The 24,832-nt window shown below is 39.3% G+C and overlaps 2 protein-coding genes and 1 pseudogene across 2 annotated transcripts; all 3 read right to left on the minus strand.

The window, feature by feature from the left end:
- Window positions 1–4,003: 4,003 nt before the first annotated feature.
- LOC119474895 (odorant receptor 131-2-like) lies at window positions 4,004–10,026 on the minus strand. The gene is made up of 2 exons (XM_037747275.1): window positions 9,877–10,026; window positions 4,004–4,801 (listed from the first exon to the last, which is right to left on the minus strand). The coding sequence occupies exons 1-2, from the start codon at window positions 10,024–10,026 to the stop codon at window positions 4,004–4,006; spliced, it is 948 nt and encodes a 315-aa protein (XP_037603203.1).
- A 3,387-nt stretch (window positions 10,027–13,413) lies between these two features.
- LOC119497933 (odorant receptor 131-2-like) lies at window positions 13,414–16,045 on the minus strand. Its single transcript, XM_037786375.1, has 2 exons — window positions 15,893–16,045; window positions 13,414–14,287 (listed from the first exon to the last, which is right to left on the minus strand). Exons 1-2 carry the CDS (start codon window positions 16,043–16,045, stop codon window positions 13,490–13,492), a joined length of 951 nt encoding a protein of 316 aa, XP_037642303.1. The 3' UTR covers window positions 13,414–13,489.
- Window positions 16,046–20,228: 4,183 nt separating this feature from the next.
- Window positions 20,229–23,083, minus strand: LOC119497959 (annotated as a pseudogene).
- Between the last annotated feature and the right edge of the window lie 1,749 nt (window positions 23,084–24,832).

Genomic DNA, 24,832 nt, shown 5'->3' on the forward strand with positions numbered 1-24,832 from the left:
CGATGTCATCACATAAAAGGACGATGACATCACATCAAAGGACGATGACATCACTGTAATACATAAAATGATATGTATGAATATTCAACATGACGTATGGAAAACTAACTTTAAATGTCCAGAAAAGTGGCAGTGTTGCTGTGCAGCGGTGTCTGGTGTACATTGTGAAGCTGTGTGTTGAGCAATGCGAGTTGTATCCAACTCATATTTACCTGGCATGGGAGATACAATGATCAAATATTTCATGACAATAATTTGTTTTTAAATTTAAAAAACAAATACAGATTAATACCAGCCATATTCTTGAAAAGAAGCATTATTTTGAAGAAAAAGATATGTATTTTACAAATATCCAACTGAGTAGAGATTGTCAACTTTGAGTGTATTGTGGCAGCACGCTACAATATGTCGATCCAAACTAGCCTAATGTTCCAGAATGTGTGAAAACATCCAAGGATGATGACATCACATCAAAGGACGATGACATCACATCAAAGGACGATGACATCACTGTAATACATAAAAAGGATATGTATGAATATTCAAAATGACGTATGGAAAACTAACTTTAAATGTCCAGAAAAGTGGCAGTGTTGCTGTGCAGCGGTGTCTGGTGTACATTGTGAAGCTGTGTGTTGAGCAATGCGAGTTGTATCCAACTCATATTTACCTGGCATGGGAGATACAATGATCAAATATTTCATGACAATAATTTGTTTTAAATTTAAAAAACAAATACAGATTAATACCAGCCATATTCTTGAAAAGAAGCATTATTTTGAAGAAAAAGATATGTATTTTACAAATATCCAACTGAGTAGAGATTGTCAACTTTGAGTGTATTGTGGCAGCACGCTACAATATGTCGATCCAAACTAGCCTAATGTTCCAGAATGTGTGAAAACATCCAAGGACGATGACATCACATCAAAGGACGATGACATCACATCAAAGGACGATGACATCACTGTAATACATAAAAGGATATGTATGAATATTCAAAATGACGTATGGAAAACTAACTTTAAATGTCCAGAAATGTGGCAGTGTTGCTGTGCAGCGGTGTCTGGTGTACATTGTGAAGCTGTGTGTTGAGCAATGCGAGTTGCATCCAACTCATATTTACCTGGCATGGGAGATACAATGATCAAGTATTTCATGACAATAATTTGTTTTTAAATTTAAAAAACAAATACAGATTAATACCAGCCATATTCTTGAAAAGAAGCATTATATTGAAGAAAAAGATATGTATTTTACAAATATCCAACTGAGTAGAGATTGTCAACTTTGAGTGTATTGTGGCAGCACGCTACAATATGTCGATCCAAACTAGCCTAATGTTCCAGAATGTGTGAAAACATCCAAGGATGATGACATCACATCAAAGGACGATGACATCACTGTAATACATAAAAGGATATGTATGAATATTCAAAATGACGTATGGAAAACTAACTTTAAATGTCCAGAAATGTGGCAGTGTTGCTGTGCAGCGGTGTCTGGTGTACATTGTGAAGCTGTGTGTTGAGCAATGCGAGGTGCATCCAACTCCTATTAACCTGGCATGGGAGATACAATGATCAAGTATTTCATGACAATAATTTGTTTTTAAAGTTAAAAACAAATACAGATTAATACCAACCATATTCTTGAAAAGAGGCATTATTTTGAAGAAAAAAATATGTATGTTACAAATATCCAACTGAGTAGAGATTGTCAACTGTGAGTGTATTGTGGCAGCACGCTACAATGTGTTGATCCAAACTAGCCTAATGTTCCAGAATGTGTGAAAACATCAAAGGACGATGACATCACATCAAAGGACGAAGACATCACATCAAAGGACGATGACATCACATCAAAGGACGATGACATCACTGTAATACATAAAGGGATATGTATGAATATTCTAAATGACGTATGGAAAACTAAATTTAAATGTCCAGAAAAGTGGCAGTGTGGCTGTGCAGCAGTGTCTGATGTACATTGTGAAGCTGTGTGTTGAGCAATGCGAGTTGCATCCAACTCATATTTACCTGGCATTGGAGATACAATGATCAAGTATTTTATGACAATAATTTTTTTTTTAAGTTAAAGGGACTATTTGTAACTTTGTATGCGCAGAAATGTAGCGGGTCGTCACACATGCGCGCTCGCATATGCGCATTCGTGTGTAGCCGCTGTACCCTCCTCCTCTGCCTGCTCGCCTTCACTCAGACAGCTCAGCTCGCTCCACCTCTAGACGTGAACGCGCGTTCACTACACACTGCAGAAGAGTTAGTTTAGCTCTGACAATATCTAGTGAATGTACAGGGGACGTTTGTGCAGAAATAACTGCTGCAGCTCCTCCAGACCAACAGAGGTTTTCCGTGTCTTGTGAAGTGACGGAGCTCTACAGAGATTTACGTTGTCTTCTCGTTACCGACCGGGTGCGTGTCTCCTCTGCTCTCTCCGGCTGCGGGCGGAGAGAGCAGGGAGACACGCTGGAGAGCCCTGCTGCCTCAGCCTGCACTTAGGCAGGAAAAGCCAACACTAGGATCAGATCTAAATCATGTTCATGGAGAGACCTTCGTCTGGTCAGCTAACAACAGAGTTAGCAACGTTAGCTGTTAGCAGCCGTTAGCAGCACAGTCCTGATTGGATAAATAGCAGAGATACGAACGTTAACGGAGGTGCCATGGAGTTATAATTATGAGACGTTCAAGCTCTGTTAAGCGAAACGACTATTGGGCGAAGGTAAATTACAACGTTATCATGATGCGTTCATATATAATCTCATAAAATGTTGTTTTTGGTGAGAAACCTGAATAAATCCAGTAGTTTGAAGGAGATGTTTTCACATCAATATAAAATAGATTTGAGAGAGAGAATTATGACCTGTTTAACTTCATAACAACTTAACCAAGATTTTTTTTGATCAAAGCAAATATTTAAATAATCATAATCATTTGAATTGTGTGTTTTTATGCAAATAACCATTATAGATGAATAGGCTACATTACCCTCCCTCTCCTAGAAGCTACGGTGTAATTCAAACTCGTAATTTACTATGTATATATATAATGTTTTTTATGTAAAATATATGGAACATTGAATGACATCAGATCTAAAATGTTATTCCTTCATTTAGCGCAGAGATTTCAAAAGTGGCAGATACAATTGTGGCAGACCAAAAACAATGCTTGTCTTTCACAGTGGCAGGAAGTGAAACAAGTTAATCTCAGACCCTGGCTACAGTGCTTGGTAATTTACAGATATTTTAAAAAACTGATATTTTCCTATACGTTTTGGCCTCTCCACCACAGTTTTGGGTCACAATATTTTTTTTATATATACTTTTAAAGCTGGTTATACACTGTACGATTTTAGCCCATTTGCGGCCCGAATTCTGAGCTGCACGACTCATTTTAGAGTCGGACCGAATTTCAACTTCGGAGGGCGTCGTTTGCTGTGCAGTGTACGAGGGGGGGACCGAGACCGATTAACTTCTCCCGACCGTCCGTCGGACAGTCGGATGAAATTCTGACATGTCAGCAATTCAGACAGTTGAAATAGTTAAAGTTATTTTAACCTAAATTGCGATCTTTTCCTAAAGCTAATGAAGTAGTTTTTGTCAAGCAACTTATGTACTTAAGTTACGGTACTTCGGGAGTTATTTGAACCCAAATCGGTATTTTTTCTCCAAACCTAACTAAGTAGTTTGTTGCCTAAGCCGAACCAAGTCGATCTATTCCTAAACATAAATGAGTAGTTTTATTATGAAAAAACTGAAGCGGAAATTGACACTTGCGTCACGTGTTGTTGGACATTCGTAGGAAAACACACCAAAAATTTGATGAAATTCGTGTCTATCTACACGAATCAAATGGATTAAATTTCGGGATTATTTCACAAACTGCTGTGAGAAGGCGTCGGATCGTGCTACGTACTTCTGTAGAGATAAAAGATGATTTGTGTTGTTTGTGGAAACAGAGACACTCTCACTGCGGTTTCTTCGGCCTCATGTTTGACACGAGGACATTTGTGGGTGGTTCCTCATGCTCACTTTACAAAGCAGGTACCTTCTCATATGAATCCTGAAGGTGTGGTCTCGCAGTCCGTAGACAATGGGACTAACGAACCGTGGCAGGATCTGGACAATGACGTAGGCGACAAAGCGTATGGCCCGGTTCTGTCTGGGCAACAAGTAGAGCAAACCTTGTTCAAACATGGGTTTCACGTACGTGAGCATACATAAGAGCAACTGGAAACCATGCAGGACAATAGTGTTTCTGGCCTTTGTATTGTCTACAGTTGCTTCCTTGGCAGCAAACAGAATCCTGAAGTAGGTGTAGAGGATTGTGAGCCAAACCAGAACCAGAAACACAATGTGTGAAGCGTCCCTCTTCTTCAGGCTGTACGAGCTCCTGAACACGTAATCTCTGTCACACAAAACCTTGGATTGAAAGAAGTGCAGCGGCTCTGTGGCCAGCAGGATGAACAGATCTGGTAGGATGGAGAACGCACTTGCAACCCAGATCAGACCAATCAGGATGTAGGTTTTGTTGACGGTGCAGATCTGCCCGTGACGGAGGGGGATGCAGATGGCGATATAGCACTCAACCGCCATGCTAGCCAGGTTTAGAGGGGTGTTGAGGGTGGTGAGGATGGTGATGATGAGCAGGATGAGGCAGAAACCTACTCTGATGGTGTGAAGGGCGTAGCTGACGATGTGGAGGAGAGTGGACAGGATCAGCTGCATCATGTCGTTTATCACCAGGTGGATGAACAGGATGTAGCGAGGGTTTGAGTTGAAGATCTGCAGTAGTATCGATAGAGCACTGTTAGTATTTCAGATCATTACATCACTGTTTTCTCAAACTTCTATTTTTCTCCTTTCATTTTTTTTCAAACTTGTTTTTCATGAAGAGAGTAAAAAAGGAAACATTGCACTACATTGAAAGCAGACTATGCAATCGGTTGTAACTGACTCACAAAACAGTTGAATTACCTGCTAATAATTAGAACAAATTTACCACCAATACATGACCGATAAATGATAGCTACCTCGCCTCTCAGAGGAGGATGTTTTCTGTAAATAACAATGTGAAATCTGGTCGAATACAACACAGTCTAATGCTGAGATCGGACTGCACGATGGTCACTTTGTCAGATTAGACGATTGAGAGTCATAAATTCTCGGTGTAGAGGAGAATTTCAGGCGCTATCAATCCACTTGACGAGGGCGGCTTCACCCTACAGGAGCTTTCCCCGTGCGCTTTCGGTTTTTCATTCAGAGAAAATGACTTTCCTTTCCCTGTCAGGATATCTACGTGCACGCAGCATCAGCCTAATGTATCCAGCCGGAGAGCAGACGGTCCGCGAGGTGAATTATCATGGGAGTAAAGTAAAAAACAAAACAGAAACTCAAATAACGTCAGTCTAATGTAGTTTTAACATGTTGTTCGAGGTGTTCATGTATGAAAAGACCCCAAATGAACACTATAGGTGGACTACTGGATTACTATGAGCAGATTATTTAAACAGCGTTTCTATAGGAATGATTCTGTCCCAAGCTGTTTGATCATTATCAGCTGTTTGATCATTATCAGCTGCTTGTGATCACTATCAGCTGTTTGATCACTATCAGCTGTTTGTGATCACTATCAGCTGTCTGATCACTATCAGCTGTTTGATCAGTATCAGCGGTTGATCTCTGTATTGAATGAAAATGAGGACAGAAGCAGCAGGTTAAACCACTGTTTATTTAACTTGAATAGAAGTTGGTTTATTACTGTATATGTAGTGTTAAATATTGCTCTGCCTTGTATCTTGAGAACTGAATCAGCAGGTCCTGCAGTTGCACTTTTTATTATTTTCTAATAAAAGCTGTATGTATTTGCCATTAATCGTTGTTTACTTGTTTATATCCATAACAGCTGCGTAGCTGTGGGTGGGCCTAGGTGGGCCTGAGTCCACCCACTTGGCACTCAGGCCCACCAAATCAGAAGGCTTCCTTATTTTTGCTGGATCATCCAGTGAATAGCAGTCAGCAGTGTTGGATTTATTATGTACAAAAGTGCTTACAATGACCTGCAATAACCTGACTGTTGGATTTGTTGTGAATGGAGTGATTGCGAGGAAAGGGAGGCAGGTGCTGTTTTTCTTTTGCAAGGTCAAAGAGAGGAAGGAGCCAGAAGGAGATAACAAAGAAGAAGACATGCAGCAGAAACATCACGTGCCATAAGCTCATGAATATTAATATTGTGTAAACCATGAATAGGCTGGATCAGGGATAGCTCGGGGTTCAGACTTCGCGAACTGACCCATGCACTGTATGTTGTCAGGGACACGTAGGTTGGATCCAGATATCTGTAAACTCTTTTATTTTACTTATGCAACATTGATTGTTCGGAATAAATTGTATTATTATGCTTTAACCCGTCTGTTTGGAAAATCTCTTTGTCACACAAGATTAACCAACACGTAACTGGGCCTTGACCTTTTGGAGGTAGAAGGCCAGTTCCTTCAGCAGTCACCTCCAACCTTTGTGTTAAAGCTGTGATCTACAGTTGAATCAGTAGCCTTAGCGCCCTCGTTGGCTTCCTAATTGTGTAACTTGTTGTAGGTTTTCTTTGTTGCCAAAGATAGACTTCAGTGGTCGGGGTGAACCGCCATCTTTTCTCCTGTTTATCTGCTGTATCCTAGGGAGCCAGAGTCAGGAACTGTCATTGTGTTTGCTTGTTTATTTTGTTCAGGGTTAGTCAGATAATTTGGCCTTTGTTCACCCTGAGTTATATTGTTTCATTTTATTGTTTGTTAACTTGATTTTTAGTAATAAATCTTTTTTACTAAACTTAAAATGTAGTCCTGTGACTGTAGTCTGGGGACCGGGGAGGGAACGTCCTTTATACTTTTATTTTGAGTTCCTACCCTCCTAGACGGGGGCGTAACAGGCCCCTCGTCACCCTACTGTACCCAGAACAAGGCCTACTGGTGGAAGACTCCGACATCAGGGCATCACATCAGACTGAACTCTTTGTCCCTGCTCACTTCTGAAAGGGACTATGAAGTCATTTCAGTGTTCAACACCACAAGAAGCCCCGTCGTCTCCTGTTGAAATCATCAACAGTAAGATCGTTTACAGCTATGGACTAATGGCCTATTTCATTATTATTGTTTGTTGGGTATAGTTTATGTTCGGTGTACAAGTTGGATTTTATGCTGATGATGCTGCCAGCTGTGTGTGTGAATATGTGGCCGCTGTGCCAGGCTATATGTTAAAGTGTATTTTTTAACGATAATGCAGGTGATCTATCCAGACGCTTGATTAAACTGTGTGTGTGAATATGTGGCCGCTGTGCTATGCTATGCTATGCTATGCTTTGCTACACTGTTTATGTTTGTCTCGTTGGATCAGAATCAGCTTGATTGTCCAGAGGTCTGTACTACGAAGTGAGTTCAACATCTCCAGGGTATCTTCTCGTTATCTGGCTTCACTAACCCTAACAAACCAGATCACGCTAAACTCTACTACGAAGCTGGTTATCAACTCGGTAAATCAACCCAGGGTTTCTCAGTCTGGCTGTGAGCGCGTTCACATGAACGGGGAGGTGTTTGCAGTATCTGACCAATCACAGACATGAACAAGTCTACTGTCAGCAGACAGACAGGCAGAGCGGTATATTTAACAAAGGAAGAGTAAACTATATTAGACAAATACGAAGGAATTAAACACTTAATCCAGACTAAAATTAACACAGTTGAAGCTGCCAGATGTAGGAAGAACAGCTGGCAAAAGAAAAAACTCCCGATCATGTGTGAATGCGTAAATTAACAGATTTATTAATTTAACGGAGACTCAAAAGTCAGATTTAGTCGACTAGATATAAATAGCTTTAAAGAATGTAACGGATTAAGGGATTACACTTCTTTATACCCTGAGACTAAGATTCAGCATGTATGATTATTTCAACCTTCTTTCAGCTGCGCCTCCCCTCTCTGGCGGTGTGAAACGGGCTCAAGAGCAAATTAAAAAACATAATTAAAAGCGGTAAACACCCACAGCATAAATCCAGCTGTCCTTCCTGCATCTGTCAGTTTAAACTGTGTTGTCTTTAGTCTGGATTATGACTTAAACTTCTTCATATGTGTGTAATATTATCATACGATCCGCGCACTGAGCTCTGATTGGTCAGTAAGAGGTGCTTTTATACGAGCTACGGAGCAGGTTAGCTGTTCAGCATCCGTTACCATGGTGATCTACCCCGGTACGAAGTGAACCACCTTCGTAGGACGGAAAACCCTGAAGGGTTAACCCTGAAGTTACCTCGCTAACGCCAAATCCTGTTTCGTAGTACAGGCCTCAGGTATGAGTAGACCTACACACAGAGGCTACCAGGAATCTGACTCTGGTTATTTTGCTCTCATTGTATGACGGAAATAGAAATGCAGCTAAAAACAAGGTCAATAAATCTGAACAAGAGTGAAGAGAGAAGATAAATATACATGTCAGGTGCCTGCAACATTCCATCTGATGATGATGATGATGATGATGATGATGATGATGATGATGATGATGATGTACAAGGCTTGTAGGATTAAACTGTGGTGCATGGCCTATTTTGGTTAACGTCTGCCTTTCAGAGTCTTATCAGATGTTCGGACCTGGACGGGACAGGCCCACCTGATGTTCTCTGTGCCCCCCCACACTGTGATTTCTGCCTACGCCACTGATCCATAATTAATTTATCCCTGATTCCCTTTCAAGAAAAACTTTGAGGAATCCTAACCTGCTCTGTCCAGTATCACATATTTATTTCACAGTCACACTGACTGAATGTTTGGCAAAAAAAAGTTACTGTATCGATTTCAAATCATTGAATCGTTTGGTATCGTATCGTATCGTATCGTTTGGTATCATATCGTATCGTATCGTATCGTATCGTATCGTATCGTATTGTATCGTATCGTATCGTATCGCTCTAGATGAGCCAAAAAAGATCAAATAGAATTTCAAATTAAAGATGCAAGCAGCGATGAACGAGACCTCAAAATGGCCGCCACGCCACGGTCAGGTCGTTCAGTGAAAACTCACCATTTTGATAACTTTTCATCCTTAAGGTCTTAAGATGGTCCTGACCAAATTTCAAGTTGTTCTGATTAAATCTGTAGGAGTTTGTTAAAGTACACGGCCTATAAAACACTAAAAATCACCACGTCTGATAAGTGTGCCAAGTTTAACTACTTTTTGAGCATGTTAAGGTCGTCAGAAAGGCGATTCATTTGGGAGAAAAAGAAAAAGAAGAAACACTACAGTTTCAATAGGGCCTTCGTTGGCCCGACGTTGTCGGTGCTCGGGTCCTAAAATATCAGCCATTTGCTTAAAGCTGAGTGTGAACGAAGACAGAGAGAGAGAAAGGAGATGAATTCCTCTCTTCTGCTGACTCCTAATTCTCATTTTCAGCTTACACACACACACACATATATATAGTATATTAGGCCTGCACAATATGAAGAAAAATATTGCTATTGATCAAATATTGAACTGTGCATATTAGTCATACTTATGTCAGCCTGGTTGTCTTTATATTCAGAACCGGATTAGACTGAATACTTTAAATAGAACATTTTGTTTCTAGAGCAGCAACAGTAATATTTACAACAGCAAAGTCACCATGTAAACTCATTAATGTCTCACTGGAACCAGCGTGAATATAAATACTAACGTTGCAGTCTTTAGCCTCGCGGCTCGTTTAATACCAGGTTTTGGTAACCATCCCTAAACAAAATGATTTTATCTTTTGCAGTGTGTTTATCGTGCATGTTCATATCGCAATGATCATGAAAATATGATATATCATTCAGCACACACACACACACAGACACACAGACCTTGTGCTTCCTGAAGGTGTGGACCAGAGTACTGTTGATGTAGTTGATGGAGATGCAGAGGGCTACGACGATCACATTATTGATCACAGCTGTGAGGAAGTTGTCCCGCTGATTCACCGTTACAGTCGAAGTGCCGTTTGAAAAATTCATGTCTGAAATGGCAAAAAATCCTTCCCACCTGAAATAAACACAGATTATTTTCTAGATTACAGAGGAGCCTCCAAAGAGTTTATAGGACTATAAAAGATCACAACGTAAGGGAAACTGCACTGTGAAAAATGCCTGTGAAATCCACAGTGCTGTACTGTGTTTGTGCACAGTAAAGTACTGTATACTCTTTCACAGTAGAATACTGCATATTCTATCGGAAATTACAGTAATCCAAGAGTTACTGTGGAAATTACAGTAATGAAGTTGTTACTGTATAGGATCAAGTCAATTTATTTTACAGTAAGCCACTTGTCAATTGCTGCCAGTTAATTACTGTGAATTTCACAGTAAGTTTCTTACAGTGTGCCCTGAAATCAATCTGACAATAACAGCACTGATCCACAGAATAAATCCTTCTCTTCTAAATCTTTATAATTCTTAATTTCCTGCCTCTGTGTGGAGTGTCTTCTGGCTCCGTCCCAAACTATTCAACTTACACTGAACCCGTTTCAGAGTAGGTGGTACAGCTGGACTCAGTGTTTGCTTTGTCTCAGTTAAAAGCTGAAAATAACCCCGATGAAGAGGATCCTGTCCTGTAAACTACTGAATATTACAGGAAATAGTAATACCCTTCTAAATCATAGAAAATGATATTTGATACAAAATATTCATTACGTACAGTACTCTAACACAATGATATCCATGATAATACAGTCGCAGTAACAGCAGTAAGCATGACTAGACTGCACCTACCGAGCAGGACACCACACAACACCAGACTGCTGTTGGTGTCGATGAACACTTTATATAAGTAGATGGAACACAGTTGGGATTATGTTGACCCATAGTGTGTGTGTGCGTTTGTGTGTGTGTGTGTGTGTGTTTGTTCATGTTGGCACATGTGTGTGTTTAAAGAAATAGTTTCACATTTTGTGAAATATGCTTGTTTGCTTTTTTTTCTCCTCTTTCTTTCTTGAAAGGTCCCATATTGTAAAAAGTGAGATTTTCATATCTTTTATATTATAAAGTAGGTTTAAGTGCTTTATAAATACTGTTAAACTATCAAAACGCTCAATATACGGAGAAATACACACAGCCCGTATTCAGAAATTGTGCGTTTGAAACAAGCCGTCACGATTTCTGTCCATTTGTGATGTCACAAATATACAATATTTGGACCATTACACGGTTTTAAATGTAAACATTCTAAATGTGTCCCAGTTTATTTCCTGTTGCCTTGTATTTTAATAACATCAGCTGACAGGAAGTAAACATGGACCCAAACTGTTGCCTAGCAACGCAATTCCGTTGCAATTCCGTTAAATGCACTAAAACGGAGCGTTTCAGACCGAGGGTGAATATAGGTATATTCAAGCAGACAGTACGAGGAAAATAAAGTTTTTTTTAACATTACAGCATGTAAACGTGTTTCTAGTAGAAACACAAAATACAAGTAAGAACCTGAAAATGAGCACGATATGGGACCTTTAAATTCCAGAAAAGAGCTTCTAGATTAATACATAAAGCTTCTCACTGTGAAACTACAAATCCATTATTCATAAAGTCAGGTATCTTAAAATGTTTGGATATTGTGCATGTAAAGACATTAGAAATAATTTTCTGAGTTAGGAATAAAAGCCTTCCTGTTAGTATTGAAAAAATATTTAAATTAAGAGAAGGACGTTATAATTTAAGAGGGTTGTGTGTTTTTGAAACAGGTAAAGTGAGAACCAATGTAAAATATAGATGTGTCTCAGTTTTGGGAATCAAATTATGGAACTGTAGAAGTGTATAGTGATGAGTAGAATTTTTTGTAGCTCTCTGTTGAGCTCTCCTCCTCCAGTTTATCTCCACTGACTTTATAAACGTCACTATTTTTGGGGACTTTATTTAGCATATTCTGTGTGTTCTCTTCGGTCCAGATGTCAAGCCTTCTGCAGAAGTCCAGGTCAGTCCTCTCCAGGGTCTGAAATTAGCACCCGCCACCTGCCAAATGTCCGTAACTTATTGGCAATGGCGGATAAAATGGCCAGGCCATCCGCCCCCATGGTCGTAGTTGTAAGTTTCACTTTTAGGTGACTTCTATTCAGGTTGTGCCCCCTTCTATCAGTTACTGAAGGTTCAAATGTCGACGTTAGAAGATTATTTTGTCTCTTCTAGTACCTACTCCATCGAGCGGGACCATGTCATTTATTTATGGGGAGGAAAGAAGTAGCCAGCAGTAGCTCTATAATCTGGTGGTACGGCAGCGGATACCTAACCTTAAATATACATAGACTGTATAATATACACAGAACCCTAACCCTGTATCACTTGCCTGACGGCAGCAGGGGGAGGTTGTGTGTATGATCTACTGTAAGGACACCAGAGATGGAAAGTTTTCACCACTCTGAAGGAAAATGTCAACACCTGTCCAGAGCATTAGGGACTCATTAGCTCCAACACTGCACACCGTTAGACTGGCGTCCGGAGGTTTACAGTCTATCTTCAGTATGATGCAATCCAATACAATAACACCAACAGCTTCAAAACATAGATTTGAGTTGAATCAAATGTCTTCATAATGAATTAATCAAAGCTTTTACAAGTACACACTTTATTGTATTGTTATGTCCACCCTGTTGTCCATTTCACTCTATTCAAATGACTTCTCCAAGTATTGAGATGTTTATATAGTAATCTGTATCAGCTCTGGTGGAATCAGAACAGGAGAAAGTGAAGGTATACATCATAAAGTCGGGTTGATTTAAGATAGGGTCCTTTTTATTTTTTCATTTTGTTTTTATTGTATGGAGTACGGATGTTAGGTAGCTTTTTCCTTTGGACTGTTTCAGATTATGTCCGCATATATTCAGGCTAATAAAATATAGATTCTTCTTGGAGTCCTTTACTGGTTTATATCAACTACCTCACTATTACTCCTGATAGCGACCGTGTTTCCTGAGCGGAGCTTGCAGGGTGAGAGAGCTAAACATTTTTCTTTTTTCTTTTTTTTTTAGCTAAATCCATTATTTTATTTTATTTCTCTCTTTTTTATTTTGTTTTCTATTTATTTACTTTTTTATTATTTATTTATTAATTTATTAATTTATTTTTATTTCCCTTTTGTGTGACCAAGACCAACAAGGGGTGGAGGGGTGGTCCTTTTTCAGTTTTATTTCATGTCACAGTCACTGAGTTATATTCTATATTTGATAGATGACCTTTACCATGTCTGTAAAAAACACCAATAAAAAAAGATTTGGAAATGAATAAAATATAGATTGTGTTGTAGTTTAAATAACCGGTGAGAGCTAATTCCTTCTTTATTAGTTGAAAGAGAATAAACAGATTGTAAAGAGTTTTTTTTTACAAGTGAAGACCACACACAGACAAAATCACTGATGTCTTTCCCAGCATTAAATGTATTTGATATTTTCCCCGTTAGTATGAAATAGTGTACGAACAACTCCGAAACAGGACTTCAGGGCTTCTTTAGAGTTTTTTGTGGATGCGTGTCGGCACAAGTTGTACAGAACAGATATCTCTTGAGGTACTTCCTGAACGTCTTGTCTCGTAGCCCGTAAACGACGGGACTGATGAGGCGAGGCACAACCTGAACAAACACTGAGATAGTGAAGCGAATGTCCAGCACCCCTTTTGGGAACAAATAAGTCAGACCGTCGATGATGAGATGGAAAACGTAGGTGAGCATGCACAACAGCAGCTGGAAGCCGTGGAGGAGGACCGTGTTCCTGGCTTTCTTGGCGTCTGTAGAAGCTGCCTGTGCGGTGAACAGGATCCTGAAGTATGTGTAGAAAAGAGTGAGCCAGACAATGACCAATAACACGGTGTTGGACACGTCTCTCTTCTCTGTCAGATAGGGCTTTCTGAAGATATTCTCTCGAAGACAAAAAACTCTAGAGCGAAAGAATTCCTGCGATTCTGTCGCCAAAGCGACGAATAAATCTGGTAGGATGGAGAGCGTACTTATCACCCAGATCAGACCGATCACAACGTACGTCTTCCTGACCGTACAGATGTTGGTGCGGTGGAGAGGGAAGCATATGGCGATGTAACAATCGACGGCCATGACAGCCAGCGTGAGGGGATTGTTTAGGTTGGCGAATACGGCTGTCATCAACAGAACGATACACAAGGAGACGTTGAGAGTGAAGACGATGTAACTCAGGACCTGAATGAGGGTGAACAGGGTGAGCAGGATGATGTCATTGATCACCAGGTGGATGTACAGGATGTAGCGAGGGTTCATGTTGAAGACCTGCAGGGACGGACACAAGTGGTTAGGAAATAAGAGGACAAGAGTAAAAACCACGTTACTGACTATATTAAAATCAGGGCTGTCAAAGTTAATTTAACGGCGCTAATTTCTTTAACCTATTAACACAATGTAGAGTGAAGATACTGGTATCATATGAAACTAAAACACCTGATGAATCCATCGGGACAAGCCATGTAATTTTAGCTTGTCATGAAGGAGGCTCCAAACTCACGCTAAAGTTTGGCAAGGAAAAACTGTCATGGGCATTTCCAAAGGGGTCCCTTGACCTCTGACCTCCAGATATGTGAATGTCAATGGGTTCTATGGGTGCCCACGAGTCTCCCCTCTACAGACATGCCCACTTTATGATAATCACATGCAGTTTGGGGCAAGTCATAGTCAAGTCAGCACACTGACACACTGACAGCTGTTGTTGCCTGATGAGCATATTGTTTTATGCTAAATGCAGTACCTGTGAGGGTTTCTGGACAATATCTGTCATTGTTTTTTGTGTTGTTAATTTATATTAATTATATTATCATATTAATTACATTTATATATATATATATTTTATAAAATTAGACTTCAAAATCTAGATATTTCATATTTTAGTATCTTCACTTGTTCGCAAGAGAGACAATGTATTGAAATGTCAAATCATCCCTCGGCCTTTAAATTCAGTTGTATATTTCCTCGGCTGCCTGTTTTGTATGGAGGACCACAAGAGCCACGTAAATAGTTATAGAGCATTTAATTGGTTAATAACTAATTATACAATAAAAATAGGCATTAAAGGTCCCATATCGTGCTAATTTTCAGGTTCATATTTGTATTTTATGTTTCTACTAGAACATGTTTACTTGTTTGCTTTATAATATAAAAGATATAAAAATGTCACTTCTTACAATATGGGACCTTTAATAAATGTGTTTTACAATTTGTGTTGTACAATAAAAATAGGTATTAATAAATTATTATTGATTGATAATGATTGATGGATTAATATTTCATTTGTAAATTATTTTCATAATTAATCTTTTTATTGCCCATTAAAATATCAAACAATGAAATACTTTGTAATTTTGTCCATAGAGTAATAAATTGATTTGTAAACACATTTATTAATACCTATTTTTATTGTACAATTAGCTATTAATCAATTAAATGCTCTATTACTATTTACGTGACTCTTGTGGTCCTCCATAGTTTTAATCCACAATTTTATAACAGAAAAAAACAGTAAATAGCAGGAGGGGTGATGTAAATGCTAATGTATGTACAAACACTGATGTAAGTAGAGAGAGTTTTCTTCTTGTAGGTTTGTCATCACCTTAAAAAGCCGGAAAAATATGATTTTGTGTGTTGTCTGTTGTTAATTGATTTCCAATAATAAACATATACAGTACATACATTTGCATAAAACAGCATATTTGTCCACTCCCATGTTGATAAAAGGATTAACTACCTGACAAATCTCCCTTTAAGGTTCATTTTGAACAGAAATGAATGGATTGACAGCCGTGATTATAATATTTATCAAAGCACACGGCTTACTCCTAAAGAAATCAAATGTACACTTTTTTTAGAAATAGACATTACTGAGACCTGATGTTTAGTGAATGTGTGTACCAGGGTACCGTTGACGTAGTTGATGGCGATGCAGAGAACCACAGTGATCACATTCTTGATTATGGCGGTGTTTAAAGTGTCCCGGTAGACGGCGGTCGTGAAATTCCTGCTGGTGTTTGAAAGACTCATGAGTCAACCGACGAGGTTCTCCAGACCTGTTTTACTGGAGAGAACCGTCGGGTACGTTACAGAACATAATAATAGATTAATATTATATTTGATCAGCAGGTCAAGTTCTTTGAAAAGCTTGAAAGCATCTCTCATAAATACAAAGCTTTACAATGTTAAATGAAAATTAGATTTGGACTCATACAGGCCATAAACGGTAATAGTTTTATTTTGAGTTAATTTCTCACTGATATTTGCACCATAAATGAATAATGTGATCATTTCTGTATTCATCACCTTCCTGTTACAGATCAGAGTGTTTTTTTTAGATTATTATTATTGTGCTCTTTAAAGATTCCACTTATTGCCCTGAATAAAGAATAAACTGAAATGAAATAACATCAATAAAATAGCCTGCTAGTTTTTATCAATACAATAAAATCTGAACTGCAACAAGTGTAAATAATACAGTTAATAATGACTGGTCCTGGTATCGTGCATACTGCCTCACTATCAAACATCATTTATATTATTAGTTACACCAATAAGTCTGCTCATACTGTATATATATATATATATTTTTTTTTTCAATCAGACATTAGACATAATCAGACATGATTGTATGAAATAGATGTTTATCAACTTAAAGATTTTGTCTTGTCATAGCAGGAGAAGACGTGTTGCATTCAGTGTCCCAGTATAACATCAGCACCCTGAAACCAGACAGCTAACTGGAATACAGTTATTAATCACACCTGTTGGTTTTCCTGCTGTTACATGTAAGAACGCTCAGTACATTGTATGAAATAGATGTTTATCAACTTAAAGATTTTGTCTTGTCATAGCAGGAGAAGACGTGTTGCATTCAGTGTCCCAGTATAACATCAGCACCCTGAAACCAGACAGCTAACTGGAACACAGTTATTAATCACACCTGTTGGTTTTCCTGCTGTTACATGTAAGAACGCTCAGTACATTTGCTATAACTGGTGGTGCACCAAAACACAAAAAGTTTTAAGGTTATAACAAATATATTCTGAGCACACAAATAATGAACATCTTGATAGGCACGAAGGGAGATTCCATCCATGTTAATGAGAAAAAAAAAACATTATTGTTATTTTCAAGAATGAGAATGAGCCACACGCACAAAATCTTAGTAAAAATGAAGATATGGCCTCTTAATGAACACAGAATAACGCAGAAGGAATATGTACCCACCTTGGTAATAGTCATGTATGTTAATCCTCCACACAGTGGGTCAGATGTCTTTTATACAGTAGTAATTAAATGTAGATGTCATGGGATCAGGAGCATCGGTTGGTTCAATGTGTGTGTTTGGGCTTTCATTAGCAGGTAGACATTAACGAAGGCCTGAGACTATTTACACACAGTGTGCTGTTCACCTTTTTTGTTTAGTTTTGCTTCCCAGCTGTACACTTTAGATCAAATTACAATAAAATGACATTACTGTGCATTGATTTGATGCTTCTGTACAAAGTGACTTACTGTAGAACTTAAAGGGGACATATCGTGCTCATTTTCAGGTTCATACTTGTATTTTGTGTTTCTACTAGAACATGTTTACATACGTTAATGTTAAAAAAAAAGCTTTATTTTCGTCATCCTGTCAGCCTGAATATACCTGTATTTACCCTCTGTCTGAAACACTCCGTTTTAGTGCATTTCAATGGAATTGCAACGGAACTGCGTTGCTAGGCAACAATTTGGGTATTGTATATTTGTGACATCGCAAATGGACAGAAATCCTAACAGCTTGTTTCAAACGCACAATTTCTGAATACGGGCTGTGTGTATTTCTCTGTTTATTGAGCGTTTTGATAGTTTAACAGTATTTATAAAGCACTTAAACCTGCTTTATAATGTGCAAGACCTGAAAATCGCACTTTTTACAATATGGGACCTTTAACAAAGGCCTGAGACAATTTACACACAGTGTGCTGTTTGCCTTTTTTGTTTAGTTTTGCTTCCCAGCTGTACACTTTAGATAAATTTACAATAAAATGACATTACTGTACATTGACTTGATGCTTCTGTACAAAGTGACTTACTGTAGAACTTTAAATAATCTCCTCATGTACACCTGCCCTTTAGGCAACAATACAACCACAATCATTTCAATATGTAGGAACTTAATAAAAACAAAAAAACTTTACAAAAAACACCTTTTTCTTGTTAGGGAATCAGGGATAAATGAATTCTGGATAAATAAAGACAACGATTAATGGCAAATACATACAACTTTTATTTGAAAATAATAAAAAGTGCAACTTCAGGACCCGCTGCTTCAGTTCTCAAGATACAAGGCAGTAGAATATTTAACTCAAATTAAAATGAACCAACAGACTTTCCAGCTAGATACGTGAGGGCGATGCTGCGTGCACATTTATATCATAACGGGGAAAAGGTAATTTTCTCTTAATAAACAACAAATGTGGACAGGGAAAGCACCTGTGGATTGATAACACCTCGTCACTTAACACCCCCAAAGTGAAACTCTGCCGACCGGCTCCTCTGCACCGCAGCGCCAGCAGCTCATGCAGACCGGCGCCCGTCTCCCACCACGCCGCTACCGGGCGAGGGAGCGAGAAGTCCCGGTATTGTGCCATAAAGTGATCATCCGTCAAAAATTGATATCCACTCGTGGGAGCGCATGCAGCATGTCATTTGCATGATATAGGCAATAATAGGCTACAATTGTTTCCAATTATGTGTTTGGAATGTCAAATTTCCAGGTTTATATTTGGAATTAGACTGTAATAATAATGGATGGGTTATGGGGATGGGTTATAGAAATGATCTCCTTTGCATTATGGCTATGGATTATTTGACGTGCTCTGTGCCCTAGATTATAAACCAGCACAGTACTTTTTACCTTTGCTATTACCACGGACATACATTGATGTGTATTTGCACATAATGACCGTTTGATCCAGATAACAGCAGCTGGAGACTATAAACTGGCCGATAGCAGCAAGATGGCGCATGTTGATGAAGTCATACACAGGGAGAGTGACCTGCAGTAACGTTTAACATTTCTTTACTAATAAAAGTGCTAATAAACTAATGAATACAAGGTGCAAATTCTTAGTATCGATACAATCGATTATTTACCATGCAAATGGATTTTATATCGATAAACGTCTCCAGTGAAGGACAACTTGCAGAGTACCTATTGATGCAGTTGGATCGTAGGAATATAAATCGATACATCGATGTAGTAGATGACTCGTTACACCCCTGTTAGTTCTAAAGACATAAGACGAAGCCCTCTCCTCTCCTCTCCTTTCTTTCCCTTTTCTTCTCCGCTCGTGAAAATGATAAAAATTCTGCAAAATCAGCAGCGGTCATAATTTTTGCCGCTGCATTCATATTGGGGAAACACTGAGTGTACTTTCACACCGTAAAGTCTAACCCTCTTTGTTCTCAGTGGCGTTTAAGATGCATCCATCTATCTATCTATCCATCTATCCATCTATCCATCTATCCATCTATCCATCTATCGCTCTATCTCCCAGCCAACATTCGTATGTATGGCCCATGTGGGTAGTAAATGGGCTGAAAAATGGGCCCTATATGGGATTGCTATGGTTTCCATAATGGCCCAATTTCAATTGCCCACATGGATTCCATGAAGGATTACAATGGGTGTTATACCTGGGCAACATACCCAAGACCCATCTTAGTCCCAGCCTTAAGTTCTATGTGGGTACTACATGGGGACTCCATGGGCTGAAATATGGGTTGTAAGTGGGTTTTTCCACAGTTTCCATGTTGGCCCCATGCCAGTTACCCTTGTGGGTTTCATGCAGGAGTGCACTGGGTGTTATATGGGCCCAATCTGGGCAACATAAACCAAAACCCATCTCTAATTTCCCATTAGTGACCCACCTAGGTCCCACATGGGTAGCCCACTTGGGGGAGCCCATGTGACAGGGCCACATTTGTGTTGCCCATTCTGAGCCCATACACTAATTTCCCATTAGCGACCCACCTACAACCCACATTAGTTGACCCAGATAAGATGCCCATTTTGGTACCCAGGTACCTCCAGCATAACCCATGTGGGGCCCAAATAACCATGTTGGCTGGGCTATCTATTTATCTATCTATCTATCAATCTGTCTCTCTATCTGTCCATCTCTCTATCTCTCCATCCATCCATCCATCTATCTATCTATACCTATGGGTTGATGTTTGCTCTCACTGTACACAGCAGATACTTTTGTAAATGCTGTCTAAATATTTGGTCTCGTAGCCCGTACACCATGGGACTGACAAACCTGGGGAATATCTGGACGATGATATAGGAAACAAAGAGGATATGTACATAATGTTTCGGGAACCAGTACACCAGGACCCTCTGTAACAGATGGGATACATAGGTCAGCATACACAGCAGCAGCTGAAAGCCATGAAGCAGGATGGTTTTTCTGGCCTTATGTGTGTCTCCATCGGCTGATTTAGCCGCTTTAGCTGATTTAGCAACTGAGAAGATCCGGATGTACGTAAAGAAGAGCGTGAGCCAGTTAAGTAGATAGTGTATGCAACATCCCTCTTTTTCAAGTGTATAGGGTGTCGGAACAGTATATCCCTGTTACAATAAATAGTGGAATAAAATACCTGTACGGGCTCTGTCGCCAGAATAACGAAGATGTCCGGCAGGGCTGAGACCGCACTCATGGACCAAATCCAAGCAATCAGAATATAAGTTCTCCTGATGGTACAGAACTCAGCATGTCGCAGCGGTAAACAGATAGCGATGTAGCACTCCACCGCCATGACGGCTAAATTTAACGGGGTGTTGAGGGTGGTGAAGACGCTAAAGGTAATAATGAGGCAACACAAGGAGACATTGATTTTGTAGAAGACGTAACTGAAGACAAAGAGGCTGATGGTCGTAGTGAGCTGGATCATGTCGTTCACCACCAGGTGGATGAAGAGGATGTAACGGGGATTCACATAAAACACCTGGAGGAGGGGGGGGGGGGAGGGAGAACGGAACCAGTCAGTTAAATCATCTCAACTTTTTTATAACTTTAATCCATCTATTTCTTTCTTAGATTATTAAGATCAATATCATTCATTTATCAGTTATTATAAATGAATCAAATTGACCTTTATGGAGCCCCAGAGGAGAGAATTAAGTACAGATAAATAGAGAAATTAAATAATAAGAGGAATATAAAACTCAAATTGGAATAGAAGTAAAAATAGAAACTACACAAGAGGAAAATTACTAGGTTACATTGGTGTTGTGGTTTGTCAGCAAGGTATATGTTACATACACAGACTAATATATATGATTAAGTAATGATACCTGGTGTTTATCTGTATTAACCCCCTGAGACGCGCTGACTTTACTGTCTTTCAGAGGCTCAAGTAGGTTCATTTTTAGTACTCGAGTGAAGCTACTAATATCATATGAAACTACAAAACCTAATGAATCCATATGTTGGGAAGGAGGTTAAATAACGCTCCAAAGTTGGGCTGAATTTTATCAAGGAAAATTTGGCATGGCCATTCTCAAAGGGGTCCCTTGACCTCTGGCCTTCCAACAAAACAGCCCCTCTCCTCTATCAGCCCTAATGTTACCTGCAGCAGTTCACATCAGCAGAGGGAGGAGGACAGGAGGACAGGAGGACAGAGGACAGGGGACAGGAGGAAGGACTGATACTGACTGATGTCTGTTTTCTTCAGTCTTTAAAGACTTCACTTAGTATTTTCGTGTCAGGAATATGATTTTATTTATTAACATCCTAGATTGTTTCCAGTGAGATATTAAGGAGTTTATATGGTGGCTTTGCTGCTGTAAACTTTACTGTTGCTGCTCTAGAAACAACATTTAGCCTAGCTATACATAAAATACAGTATATGTATATGTATAGCTAATATGCACACTTCAATATTTGTTTATTTATCGCAAGTCATATCATCATCGCAATATTGAACAGTGTTATCCTCATATGGTGCAGGCCTAGTGTGAGAGGATGCCCCTTGCGTAGTATGAGAGTTGTGTGGAAGAGTGCCAGTTCTAGTGCTACCTTTTTGTACAGCGTGGCTGTGGCTTACAAAAGTCAACAATAAGTAATATTCTTATTAGGAATAAATTTGCCTCCTGCGTGAACTGTGCATTGCTGAATAGGGAAGGCCTAGCTACGTTACTGTATTTTAACATCGGTCATAATGGTGGTACTTGGAGGGCCAAATATTTTCTTAGGTGGTACTTGGTGAAAAAAGTTTGAGAACCACTGCACTAGAGCATTCAGAGGATGGATGGATCAGACCAGAGACCTAGAGCATTCAGAGGATGGATGGATCAGACTAGAGACCTAGAGCATTCAGAGGATGGATGGCTTTCCTAGCTACATTAACAATAAAGGGGTTTCTGAGCAGTTTACACAACACAAGTGCTCGCCATCCAATCACTGAAAAATGCAATTCTTGCAGAAATCTCCAAAATTCAAAAGTTTTTGATCCCCATCACAGCATGGCTTTTTCTATGGTGTTCCTCAAGGTCTTGGAGTCTTAATGGAACAACTTATGAGACATAATAGAGCATGGGGATGGATTCATGTTTTTCCTGATTTATGACTAGAATAACTTGACACACAGGGCTGAGCAGCATCTCAAATTAATCTTGGGCTTTCAGATGATGTACACCACTTCTATGTGACATCTACAGTTGACCTGCTATCTCCCCCTAAAGACCCCCTTAAGACCTCCTATACCCCCTAAAAAAGACTAAAACAACTCTAGAGGGTATATCTCAGAGGGTATATAAATATAATAGAAATATAATGCTGTATAAAATGTAATAAAACAGTATAACATATTAATGCACTACAGTGTAATACAAAAACAATGATAAAGGATTGTGACCTGGTGTTTTCTGAAGGTGTGAATCAGGGTACCATTGATGTAGTTGATGGTAAGGCCAAGACACAGAACAATCACATTTTTGGCCACAGCTGTGGTGTAGGAGTCTCGATAGGTCGGACCGGTCGTCACATTAGAACCATAAGAAGAGGAATTCATTGAGCTGATTTGAGGATCCTGCAAGCAAAAATATTTGAATGTTAATTCAGTGCAAATTTAAACCGAATGTGTTCATCTTTATATCAATAATGTCCTATTTTCACATTTTCCCTCCATGGCAGGAATACCTCGGTAAATAATTCAAAGGACAGTAAAGTAAATGTAAAACCAAGTAGCTCATCTTTACTTTTTATAGTAAAAGCATTCATCCTTAAATATTATCCATCCAGAAACATCACGCTTATATTTGCATGGATCGTAAATGTTCCACAATGTTAGTCTTTTCTTCAGTACCAAGAGTCACATGTTCAGTATTATTTCAGAAGGACACCGTCACACTTTTCCAACAAGCTGAAGATCATTTATGTGAAAGTGAAAAGTGGAAATCGTATTTGCTTCTGTAAAAATCGTCTAACAAGTTTGAAATGAGATCAACAAATTGTGAATATATTGTTGTTGTTGAATGATCATCTCAAAACAACAAAAACAGGCTGTCATTTTTTTAAATGAACAGCTTCTTTAAACACACGTTTACCATCTAGTTGTTAAATTGTATGTTAGAAAAGTGTGCCGTGTTTGAGCATAATATTTTCATACAGTTCAAAAGGGTTTCAGTACTATAAACAACAGCGTAATAAAGTACGGCACTAATACAGTGTGACTCTCTTACCTCAGATAGTACACTCCACTTTATGAAATGGGTCTGAAATCAGGTTCATGGTTTTATATGAAGCAGGATGATGCAGGACGACCTGCAGCATGTCAGAGAATGGTAGGTCATTGGACCAGGACCTGTCAGTAGGGTTGGCCGACTGTTTCATATTGTCCAATCGTGGCTACTCCAGATTTCGATGGGCGATCCGATCTACAGGGAGCATCTCCGTGGCTCAGCGTCTGGCGGAGCTTTAAAATAATACAACCTTTAAAGGACCAGTGTGTAACATTTCTGTGGCTCTATTAGCAGAAATGTAATATAATATTAATAACCATGTTTTCATTAGTGTATAATCAGCTGAAACTAAGAATGGTTGTGTTTTCATTAGCTAATGAGTCCTTCATATCTACATAGGGAGCGGGTCCTCTTCATAGAGTCCTCCATGTTTCTCCTCCATGATGCTCCTCCATGATGCTCCTCCATGTCTCTCCTCCATGTTGCTCCACCATGTTTCTCCTCCATGTCTCTCCTCCATGTCTCTCCTCCATGTTGCTCCTTCATGTTTCTACATTAGCCCAGAAGGGACAAACCAAACTCTGGCTCTAGAGAGAGACTTTCACGTTTTTACCTGAAGGCCACCGTAGTTCTCCGACACTCTGGTGAAACTGCGGTAACGTGAGCCGCAGAGTCTTAAACCGTGGTGCCGCCCGCCGCCATCTGACTTCCTGTTGCTCCATAAAGTTGTGTTATTATGGCCAACACCGTTACCACGGTTTAACACTCATCGGCTCACGTTACCATAGTGTTGTAAAGGGAGGAGTGAGAGGAGGGGGACTCAGTTGGTTGCAATCTGCAAACACACCACTAGATGTCACCAAATCCTACACACTGTACCTTTAAGCTGCAATTCATAAAAGAGTGAACATTTTATTTTAAATATTTAAACATTACTTTTAAAAATCTGTTTCTGTGCTTGGTGCAACTATATCACATCATCATGTTCTGTTTATCATTGTTATCATTAATGTCACAATAAACAAGTCATTAACTAGGGCTGTACCAAATAGTTCCAAGCGTCATTCATAACGTTGACA

The sequence above is a fragment of the Sebastes umbrosus genome, chromosome 1 (genome assembly GCF_015220745.1).
Source record: "Sebastes umbrosus isolate fSebUmb1 chromosome 1, fSebUmb1.pri, whole genome shotgun sequence".
Classification (NCBI taxonomy): Eukaryota; Metazoa; Chordata; class Actinopteri; order Perciformes; family Sebastidae; genus Sebastes; species Sebastes umbrosus.